Here is an 11,414-nt window from a genome sequence, read left to right on the forward strand (position 1 = left end):
GGTTTCCCAGGCCCGCCCTCCGTCAGTTGTCGGGGGTCTCGGTTGTCCCTGCAGTGCTGCCCTTGCTGAGGCTGTCGGTGTCTTCTCTCTCTCCCCAGAGGTGCGCCCCGCCACCATGTTTGTCCTGGTGGAGATGACTGACACAGTGAGAATTCCTCCCTGGCAGTTTGAAAGGAAACTGAATGAATCCATTGCTGAAGAGCTAAACAAGAAATTGGCCAATAAGGTAAAGGGTGGGTCGTGGATAGGTTGATGCAGGCGTCATAAGGTCCCTGAGCATTTCGTCCTTGTAGTTGTTCCTAGTGAGATGTGTGGGTGAGGTATCAGGATAGTTTAAATGTGAAGGCCATCCCCAGAGACTGCAGTATCAGAGACTGTAAACAAAGACAGGCAGGTATCATCTCAAAGGGAACTTTTTTCTAATGGGTAATGCTGTAATGGGAAGATACTGGAACACGAAGTGGGATAGAGAAGCATGGAGGAGAAGAGAGACTTAGCTGCTGGTTTGTGTGTAGAGTAGCAATCTGCAACGCAGTCTGAAAAGCAGATGGAAACTAATCCACCCAGCAGGAGAATTTTTTAAAAGAACAGTGTAAACAAATGTAGAGCAGTAATACTGGAAGAGAAAGGAAGGTGTTCCTAGCTGATTTGGTCTGTGCTTAGTACTTGAAATACAGTGTGACAGTAAGAAGTTGATCTTTGGTGCGTGATATAAAAAGGTGCTATGTGGTAGGCCAGGATGTCACGGTTGCCCTGTGCAGCCCCTGGGTCTGTGATTAGTGTATTGCTTTCAGCACGAGGCAGGGGCAAAACTCAAAATGCAGCTTGTGAACAGAGCTCAGAAGAGCAACCTGAAGTGATGGGGGTTGTGAACAGCAGATTATACAGACAGGTTATGAAAAGCAAAACTCCCCTCATCCACTGATGACTAGAGGTGCCTTAAATTTTATAGGCTTTCAAGCCATCTCAGAAGTAGCAGAGAAGCCAAGAGTTCTCCTCGTCTCTCTCTCCAGAGCTAATATAATTCAAGACAAAGGCAAGCCTAGAGGCTTCTGAGAGTCTAACCCTAGTGAAAAGTATGTTTAGCCTTTGGACAAGCTGTGGGGCTGGTGAATGATGTCTGTGGGCAACTGTTTACTATTGTGGAGATCAGGTTCTCTCTCTGCTGACAGTCACCCCAAGGGTTTCCGTTTGTAGCAGTGCTCTTTGCACAGTGCCAATGAAAACCCATCCTCCCTTAACACTTGAATAAGTTAGGGGTTCCCCTGCAATGCAGTGTGGTTAGAGCTGAGGCTGTCGAAGGAGTGTACCAAAACAGCCTCCCTCCCTCCCTCCTGTGTTGCTGCCTTTTGAAAAGGTGCATGCAACACATAAATTCAATGGTTTGATTGATTTATTGCTTTTTAATTATTTTTTTCTTTGGGCAGGTTGTATACAATGTTGGCCTCTGCATCTGTCTGTATGACATTACCAAACTGGAAGATTCATACATATTCCCTGGAGATGGTGCATCGCATACCAAAGGTATATTCTTGTCCTCAGTTATACAGGTTTGCAGAAGATGTGTGATCTGGAAATGTAACTGAGTTCAGCTGTTAGGGAAAGTAAGTCTAAAGAACTTACTGAAGCTCATAGTCTTAACTCTGCTCTTGTTAGAAGGGCAAGAGGAACATGGCAAAATTCTTTTTCCTTTGTGTTTTTTTTTAGTACAAATACAGCTTTAAATAGGCAGTCCTGTTTGCCTTCTCCAGCAGTCCATTTCTGCTCTACAATTAGAGCTGTGACTGTGGGATAATAAGGAAGGGGTTAATTTAATTTAAAATAATTTAAAATATGCACATAGAAAATAAGTTGTATTGATTGTTCTGCATTTGTCTAGTATTTTTTTCTTTTTGAAGCTTGTCTATCTAGCTAGAATGTTGAAACATGTTTCTAAATAAAACATTCACACAGCATTTGATGCTGTTTTCCTAGCTGGAAGTTTTGCTACATTTTTGTTTGAGTCTTAGACAGATCTGGTTCAGCATACATTTCTAGTGACTTTTTCTTTTTTTTTATAAGAAATGTCTAATTTCTTTACTTTTACTTTTGGCAAATCTGTCTGAGTAAAAACTGGAAGTAAATGCATAAAAGCAAATTTTATGTATTTTTAAGGTAAAATAATTTTCTTTAAGTAAGCTGGAAAGAGGTGCGTTTTCTAGCTTCAGTTTTCAGTGTGGAAGAGTAACTTGAGCACGTGAAATGTTTCCTGTTAGAAGGGAACTGGACTGACTGTATTTGGCTCCCCTCATCTCAGTTTTAACTCTAATAGAACTCGCTCCCTGCAAATAAGAGCTTCTGGAATACTGAAGGAGGATGGCAGGCTTTCCTGCTTGCTTTAATCTCCACTCAGCTTCTTAACTTTGAATTCCTCCTTGAACTGAAACAAGAGAATATATTATCTCTAAGCTGGGAAAAAGAGTCTCCTGCTTTCAGAATCTGGAGTAGCACTTTAATAGATCCTGCTGTGTCCGGCAATAATGCTTCAATGTACTGCCTGGTTTTATGTAAAAGAGGAGCACAGAGTATGGACAGCTGAAATGGTGTTAAATTGCTCATAAGCATTGTGTGGCTAAGGTTGTCTTAGTTTAACATTCTTATAATTATAAATGCAAAACACGTAGTTAGAAACATAATTTTATTTAACCTGGGTGAAAAATGCAGTTCTCTTAGAGAACCTTATTTATTCTGATAATACTTGATATCAAATAATTCATTTAAAGAAAACACATTTCTGACAAAGATAGAAGGAGCAGAAATATTACGAGAAAGCATAACTTCAGCTGATGTTCTTGGCCTTGAAGCATTGTGCAGCAATGCTGGCATCGTAACTAAAGCAGAGGTTCTGCTCCATGTTCTTCATTTATAATTTTAGTCTGTGAATTTAAACTCTTGCAAGTTTGAAGAGCAGAGAAGAGGAGGCTGCTGATCAACTGCCGTCATAATTCATACAAAACAGGAATCAGAACTCTTTATTTCCATTTTTCTGTCTTAATTAGTGCCTGCAAGGAAACTGGGTAAGCATTTTAGAGGGCATGTAGGGTGTGGGATTTTGTTTTTAATGGCTGCCACCCTGTGGAAGGAGTATAGTTCACTGACATGGACATAAGGTTAATGGTCTGTTTTTCTTCTCAGTGCATTTCCGTTACGTGGTCTTCCATCCCTTCCTGGATGAGATTCTGATTGGACAGATTAAAAGCTGCAGCCAGGACGGCGTTCACGGTAAACAGCAGCTTCTAACGTTTGGGACAGATGAGCTGCAGAGCTCCTGGGTCTGTTGAGATACTGTGATTTCAGGCTGTGTAGTGCTGTCCCTAGGCTGGTTAAAGGCTGCTGCTGGCCTCCAGTGCTGCTCTGATCCGAGGGTGGTCGGTAGTTTGAGCCTGGCAGCTTCTCCTGCCCTTGATGGCTTTGTCTGCACTCCCCTTTTCTTTTGTCATTCATGTGTATGCCCAAGAACAGGCAAGCCCATCTGGAGCCTAGAGTGGATTAATTTTCTTGCTTCAGTTAACAGAACTTGGTTTTTTGAAAGTGGTAGTATCAGCTCATGTCTGTCTGATATATCTTCCCTGTACTTCTGTGCAAATTCATGATTGTTTCCTGTACCTGAAAACATGGCAGGGAAATGTCTTTGTGAGCACAAAGCGCTGCCAGATTCATGGAATACATAATTGCTGAGTTTCTTTCCTTTCTTGTAGGAGTCTTCCATGCAAGCGAGCTCCTCGGTTGTTAAGTTAGGACAATAATCTTAATCTTGGGGGCATTTGTTGCTGAATTTGGGCATGTCCATTCTCTGATAAAATTCAGCATCGTGAAATCTCAAGGGGGAGGTGGGGATTGTTCTACTTTTATATTGGTCTTTATTTAACATGTTACATCTGTGCTTTCTAATCTCTTTTTCTGTCACAGACCTCTATAGCATCTGACTCATTTCTTGGAACGCTTTCATTTCCAACCCTGCTCCAAACAGCCTTTTCCTTTCCCAGCGGGCACGAAGACTGTGCCCTCTGTTGCTGTATGTACTTTCAGCTGGGTGGTTGCTTTGCTGCCAACTGAAATTGAGCGTTGTGGCTCAAAGAATAATTCCTGCATGATCTCAGATGTCCTTCCTGAAAGAGGAAGGAGAATGAGTCTAGAAATGCATTTTAGGAATTGCTGTGGTACATCATTTGCAAAGAAGCATTTCGGTCTTAATCAAATCCTTTTCTCCGCAGTTTCTATTGGATTCTTTGATGATATTGTCATCCCACCAGAATCCCTGCAGCAGCCAGCTAAGTTGTATCCTTTGATCACCTTTGATAACTTTACTGCTTCATTTCAAAAGATTGTGCAGTGCTGGCCGAACGGGCATTCACTGCTGCAACAATGAAGGTGCTCAGTGGCAGGAGCTAAGCTGCTGTGTCGGGCAAGGCCCGCAGACTATTATCACAGCTAGACAGGCCTCACGCTTATGAGGTTTTGCAGGATCATTGTGCCCGCTGACAGAAATGAATGGCAGTGTCCCCCGAACAGCCACACTGTAATCCCGGCCGTGGGTCTTGGCTGCTGCTGAAGACAGAACGCCGGGTTTGCCACATCATGTAATGTCTCGGTACAGGCCGTGACTAATACACTTATTGGTGGTAGGCGAGGTCTTCTTGGGTTTGAGGGGTTTTGTTTGGTTTGGGGTTTTTTTTGGGGGGTGGGGGTAACCCCAGCTCTGCCCAGCAGCATACACAGTGAAGCAGGAAAATCAGAAACGAGACGCGGGTCCTGGTCTGTGCAGATGATGACCTGGGACAGTGCGTTGCGGTTTGAGAAATAACTGTGAGAAGGCTTTGACTTGAGTCTGTTCCCAAAACTGTCAGAAAGTGATCGTCGGGCAGAGTACTGATGGTTTCCATCCTTAACCCTTGGCGTGGCCAGCGATGAAGCAGAGCAGGTGTGGGTGTGGGAATACGAGACGGAAGAAGGGGCCCACGACCTTTACATGGACATTGGGGAGGAGATCCGCTTCCGAGTCGTGGATGAAACGTTTGTTGATACCTCACCAACAGGTCCGAGCTCTGCAGAGGCTTCCACTTCAAATGCCACAGAAGAAGTCCAGAAGAAAGAGGCACCCTACACTCTTGTGGTAACTATGTGCACAATTCCTACAGCCTTGTGAGCATTGTGGTTTACTCTGTGTCAAAAATAGCACCCCTTTCCCAAGGAACTGATGGCTTTAAGCTGCCTGTGAAGCAGAGAGAGTCACAAAATGAAAGGAGGGGAAAGGGGGAGAAATGGGATTGTTCTTGTGGCCGCGCTGTGTTTGCTGTGTGTTTTCACTGGAACACTTTGTGGTAGTTGGTGGAGTTCCCCCTGGGGAGGCTGGTTTGAAGCAGACCGTGCACGCAGGATCTGCAGGTAGGAGCATACAAGGAATGCAGAGCTGGGAGAACCACACCAAGGGTTACACAGCAGCTAAACAGTCTTTCCCAGTTCTGGCCTAGGACCCACCTGAGTGACGTGCGAGAGACAGACGGATCTAAACAGATGAAAGCCGTGTGTTCTCACAGCTGGAGCGTGGTGGGACAGTCAGGAAGTGGAATGGGCAACTGCTTGATTTTCAAGTGTTGAATGTTTGGTGTAGTATTGACAAGATTTAAGAGAGTCTGGGCAAGTGCTGGGCAAGCTCTGATAGGGGGAAAAAGTGAATAAAGTCATCCATAACTCAGGGGGGAGAGATGTTTTTATGCATGTCCTCCTGTGTTCTCAGCGCAGTTTATGATTGCCTGCTCTCTTCTCTCTGTGAACAGGGATCAATCAGTGAGCCAGGCCTGGGCCTCCTGTCGTGGTGGACAAACAGTTAGCTGCAATCAGTGCCTGCTCCGCAGAAAGTCTTTCCGGTGGATGTTTGGGGGATTATGGGATCCTGCTGGTGCCCATTGCTCCTCTGAAGCTGAATGAGAAATGAGACCTGCCATTCTCTGTTTCCCCTTCAGCTTCCAGCCTGCCAGATTGAGACAGTCGCTTTCAAGAAATGTCTTCACTGATCTGTAGAAGTGAATTTACAGGCACAAAAACCCTTGAGCACAGCAGCAACAAACTCAGCTGGAGTTTTGGTCTCCTGCCCTGGAGGGAAAACTGGGGAGGTCTTTACTTGCCTGAACTGAGAAGGGGGTTGACTTCAGTGAGTGAAAGCAGGAGAGAATGCCTGTCAAGGCAGATCACTCCCTTGGGCTGAGAGCTTGATCTCAGAGGGGTAGAAACCTGCTGTTCTTTGACGGGAAACAGGAGAAACAGCAAAGGACTCGAATTAATAGAGGTGCAGTACTCTGGAGACCTGGAAAATGCTACTGCTGGGCAGGCAGGGGAGGTGGTGGTACTGTTCTGCTAAGAGTGGGAACTTAACTCATGGATGAAGTCAGCCAAAGAGAACCAGAATGACAGTGGTTTACCCAAAAGTAGCTTAGGCTCTGGGAAGATGACCACTGTGGAAAGCTACAGGCTGCTTATTGTGCTGAATGGAAACACTTTACTGGGTGGGCTGTATTTATGTAGAATGAGCTAAACTTTGCAGGAGTTTGACTGAAAATATATAACTATGAACTGAAATGGACTAAGGCTGCTTTGAGCAAATACAAGTTAAATACTTGTTTGTGGGGGGTGTGTTAATACCAGAAATGGAATAAATAGTAAAAAAAAAAAAAAAACAACCCCACAGAGCCTGCCTTCCTGTGCAATTTGTGGGGAAACTATCAGCTTCCTGCCTAGCAGGAAGAAAAAAGTTGCCTCCTGCAGTTTAGCTACTTGGATTTCAAGGCAGACAGTGTTGGTCTCAACACTTTTGCTCTAACTGCCAATAACAAACAATTGCCATCACCCTCCTTGACAGCAGTGAAAGGAAAGGGGGGAACAAAACAGCAAGCAAAATCTATGCAGGGCCTATTGCCAAGAGAGCGATGTTGCACATAATTACAAAGCCAGCCACGTTTGGCAGGAAGGGGCTGTAATTCCCTGGGATAGTGGGTCTGCTTAACCTCCAACTGTGAGAACAAAGCCTGAGTCACCAGCACCCTCCCTGCAGCAGCGTTAGAACCCCTTAATTCTGAACTGTTATTCCTGGTGCATTGCCCTAATTAAAAGGCAGCCTAGAATGCTTTAGGTTCACATAGTAACTGAGGTCCATCTGCTCAGACAATAAGCTTACTGGATGCTGGCTGTAGACCAGTAGTGCTCTGACATGCCATCATCTAAAGGCAGGGGAAACGAGCTGTTTGCAGAACAGCCTCAGCTGTTTGAATAGGTGGAAATTGGGGTGAAGCAAGCTAGAGCCTCAGCAGACAGAGAGGCTTCTACAGACTGTTCTGTGGCAGCACCTGGAGGGAGAGAAACAGCCAAGGTGCTGAGCTGTTGTTCTCAGCTCCTGTTGCACAGGGTCAGAGCTCCCAGGAGCTTAGCTTGATGGGCTGATCTAATGAGATACCCCTCAACATGAGTCTCCTGCTGTGGAAAAGGCAAGCTGGGCTGGAGGAGACTAGTTTACTGCATGATACTTGGAAAGCATATAAATCACTTGCTCCTTGCAAGTTTGTCATTGCTGCAGTAGTGGCACTGTTGTCCTGTTCCCTGGCCAGGAATGTAGCTGGGAAGGTGGTGATGGTTGTGAGTGCAGCCTGGAGTAGGTTCATGTCAAGGCTAAATAGTGCAAAACAGCTGTGAGAGCTCTTTTTTACCATGTGTTTTTGTGTACGGCAGTGATTTAAGAATAAGAACTGGGCAGGTACCATCTCATACGTCCAAGCAGTTCTTTCCCATCCTCCCAGCAACACTGAGAGGGGAAGCAGGGGCTGAAGAGCAGGATTATGAATGTAACAACACAAGGCAGAAGACATGGTCACATTCTTTATTTTCATTTTATTTCTTTAGCCATCAGTAAAGTGAATGGGCAGAAAACAACCAACTGAGCAGACAAACCCACCTTAGCTGGTTATTTCCAAATATAAATAACTGTGGGACAACTGAAATTGAGCCAAAATAGAAAAAAGGGAGCTGGGGAATTTAAAAGACAAAAGTAAGCCTAGCTGCACTCCCTTTTCATAGTGTCAGTGAAGAGGAAGTACCATAACAAAAAGGAAGCTATGGTTACATTTGATCAGACATTTATTCCAACAGTAGGCATGGAATTGCACTTTAATGAAAATGCCAAAGCTGAATCCAGTCCAGTGCACTGGGGGCACTGTGCACACTTAGCTTGATTTCTGCTGCAGCTCCTTCATTCTGTTCAGGGCACTGCCAGCTTGAAACCACTCTATCTGTGACTCGTTGAAGGTGTGGTTCAGCATGATTGTTTCTTGGCTCCCATTGGGATGCTTGATGATGCATTTCAGAGGCTAAAGGAAGAAGACAGTTTTTATTTCTCTCCCCTTCTCTTTCAAGGGAGCAAGTTAACAAGCTTCTCCCAGGAAAATTCCTACATGTTTTTAAAGGGTTGAAAATGGAGTATTATTGCTTGGGGGGTCTTAACATAGAAGTGTGGATGCAGTTCCTTCTAGGGAGCACTCATGCTTAAGGCAACAAGTCTGGGAATTCAGAGTGTTGTACCAGGGTTTCTTAGAACTGTTCAGAATAACGTGATCTGATTCTGACCTGCTCTCTAGCTGCCTGGACCACTCGGGCAGTGCCTGGTCTGCCTGTCAGGCTGCCCTGCCCAAGGGTGCTCTGAGTCAGAGCTCTGAGCACACAGCTCAACACTGTTCCCATCAGTGGCACATCCCTGCCCCCTCCAATGCCACCCAGTTACCTTTCCAGGTGCAAAGTCTGCCAGCCCCACAATGCTTAGCTTGTCTACAGGATGAATCTTGTTGTAGTCGGCTGGATCAGCAAAAGTGAGGGGCAGTAGACCTTGCTTCTTCAGATTCGTTTCTGCAGAGAACAAACCACCAAGCACACTTTTAACAACACACTGCAGGGGATCAGGATTACCTTCTGGCTGCCCAGTGCTTCTCAGACCAGTGTTCCAGCAACAATTACTATCTTTGTAGTAAAATCAGCACATGCACTGTTTGTGGGCTCACCTAACTAGGTACGTAACAGGATTCCTGACAAGAGGGACGGACCTCAGCAGACAGGTTCCTGCCCATAGGTGCTGAGCCCTGGGGCAAGGTGAACACCACTTCCACCCAAACCCAATACATCCTGTTTACACATGTCACAGGGGAGGTGCAACTCACCGTGGATCCTGGCAAAGCTCTTGGTGATGATGACCCTGCCCCCCAAGTGACGTGGCTCCAATGCTGCATGCTCCCGGCTTGATCCCTCACCATAGTTTTCATCCCCAATAACTGCCCATTTGACACCCATTTTCTGTGGCAAAAGAAACAGACTTACATTTCTGCAGTCACTCAAGTGAGGAATTAACAATAAATACCCACCCACACATCTAATTTCAGTGCTACACTACTGCCATTGCTGTGTTATGACACCTTCTCCTGGAAGGCTCGCTTTGGTTCTGAGGAAGGACAACAATAAAGGAATCAAGTGATTCACAGCAGTTGGGCACTGCCATCCCTCACTAACAAGGGCGGAGGAGGATCGCCCTTGGGACCAGAGCAAATCCTTGCTAACGCCTTTCCTTCCATGGTCCTGTGCCAGAGCAGTGTTCACACCAGCATGATCCCTGCTTTACTTCTGGAAGTGATACAGAAAACTAACTTCTGTCTTCTGGAAGAACCAATCTGAGACCACTGCCAAACTGACCAGAGGGTGAAAGGACATTTGTAGTTTTAGAGAATTAAGGCTACAAGATTAGAATTTATTTAAACATTAGACTAGCCACAGGTGAAACACTCCAGGAGGCAAGATTTAGCTGCAGTCTGCTGACACCTGTGTCTTGTAAGGCGTGCAGTGCCTGAAGGAGTTCTTCCCTTCCCTGTATGATTTCTAGTCCCCTCTGGGACATAAGATCCTCCTCCCTCTTCCCTGTAGCAGGTAGAGAGAAAATCTCCTACAGGAACTGCATCATTACAGTAAGTCCCAAGAAAACCTCAATGCTTGAGTGAATTCACAGTTGCTGTTACTTGAGAGCAGGAGGGTGAGATCCTCTAGCCTTGGCACAGACTGCCCATCCTCTTAAACAGATGTGTCAGGGGAAAGTCTCACCTTGTAGTAACGGGCTGTGTCTGGGACTGGCCCAAACTCCTGGGTTAATGCATTCCTCACAGAGTTGGCTTTGCCATTTTCAATGTTGATGGCACCAATGAGCAGGTTGTTGGAGATGTTGTCCAGATGACCACGGAATTTGAGCCATGGGCCAGCTGCAGAAATATGGTCAGTGGTACATTTCCCTTTTACCTAAAGGGTAGCAGAAGAGAAGAACGTCTCAGGATGGATCAGTGACTTGATCCTTCCTCAACACTTTTTATTCTGAAGGATACTCTCTTTTTAAGGGCACAAACCCAAGAGAATTTTTTTTTTTACAGAATCAAGACACTCTAAGGCAGAACACAGTGGTCATTCTGCATGCGTTGGGTAGTGTGGTGGTTTCACCTGGCTAGCACTTGAAACCAAAATACAGTGCTATTCTAGCTACTAAAAAGAAACCTAGCTATGTCTCAGCTAAAAACCGGGACAAGTAGGAAGAACATCCCTGTTCCAAAGGATAAATTATTAAAATGAGCTTAGCCACGGCACCTCCTGCCTCATCCTCACTTCCTTCAGCAGCAAGTTTTTCAGGTACAAAAAGAAATTAAGCTCTTCCTGCTACAGCACAGCCTCCCTGCTTGGGGAGTTCACCAGGTTTCCTCTTAAGTTTCCAATCTGCACATAAGCCTCCTCAGCCTGTAAGAACAGAATTCCCAAACAGAGATAATGGCCTTCCAACCAGTAAGTCCCAAGTGCTTGCAGAGGAATTGCCTGTGTCAAAAACTCAAGCACAACTGCCTATGACCCTTGGCAATGCCTACAAATCTCTGCCACTGAGAATCAGCAATGTTCCTACGGTCAGTTCCTGAGGGATTGCATGTCAGAACCCACCACTGTATTAACTGAAGGTTTCAACCCTGTTAACTCACCACAGGCAGCGAGGAGAAACCCGTGTCTTCATTAAGACACTGAAATGCAATGTTTAACTATTGTGAAGTAATTTCTCTTTCTATAAAATGGGAAGAGAACACATACTAATGGATGTGAAGTTTCTAACCACCTCATTTCAGACAAAATGCATCATAAAACACTCAGGCATTAAAGAACCCATCCACCTTTCTGCTGCAGATTATAAATGGGACAGATTCTGCAGACTGCATGGTATGGGTAGGACCATATTACATGGTATAACAAACTTCATTTTGCATGGTATTAGCTAACCACTAGCCCAAAGGAGAAAAGTCTCTTAGTTATAATAGAAAGAAGTATCA

The 11,414-nt window shown here is 45.2% G+C and overlaps 2 protein-coding genes across 3 annotated transcripts in view; one reads left to right on the forward strand and one right to left on the reverse strand.

Moving 5' to 3' along the window:
- Positions 1-113: 113 nt before the first annotated feature.
- On the forward strand, positions 114-6,701 carry POLR3H (RNA polymerase III subunit H). 2 transcript variants are annotated; one of them, XM_010165066.1, is made up of 6 exons: positions 114-226; positions 1,428-1,524; positions 3,175-3,261; positions 4,254-4,317; positions 4,945-5,152; positions 5,817-6,701. In XM_010165066.1, exons 1-6 carry the CDS (start codon positions 116-118, stop codon positions 5,868-5,870), a joined length of 621 nt encoding a protein of 206 aa, XP_010163368.1. In that variant the 5' UTR covers positions 114-115; the 3' UTR covers positions 5,871-6,701. The 2 variants fall into 2 exon arrangements, with proteins under 2 accessions (XP_010163368.1, XP_010163376.1); XM_010165074.2 differs by lacking the exon at positions 3,175-3,261 and having other exon boundaries at positions 116-226; positions 5,817-6,488.
- A 1,186-nt stretch (positions 6,702-7,887) lies between these two features.
- ACO2 (aconitase 2) overlaps positions 7,888-11,414 on the reverse strand; it is a gene marked incomplete at its 5' end in the record, with an annotated part of 15,925 nt that continues 12,398 nt past the window's right edge. The window contains 4 exons of the mRNA XM_010165085.1: positions 7,888-8,393; positions 8,804-8,925; positions 9,234-9,366; positions 10,162-10,353. Of these exons, the coding sequence (XP_010163387.1) occupies positions 8,250-8,393; positions 8,804-8,925; positions 9,234-9,366; positions 10,162-10,353 (591 nt within the window). The remainder of the gene's footprint in view (positions 8,394-8,803; positions 8,926-9,233; positions 9,367-10,161; positions 10,354-11,414) is intronic.

The sequence above is a fragment of the Antrostomus carolinensis genome, unplaced genomic scaffold, assembly GCF_000700745.2.
Source record: "Antrostomus carolinensis isolate BGI_N321 unplaced genomic scaffold, ASM70074v2 scaffold20430, whole genome shotgun sequence".
NCBI classification, from domain to species: Eukaryota; Metazoa; Chordata; class Aves; order Caprimulgiformes; family Caprimulgidae; genus Antrostomus; species Antrostomus carolinensis.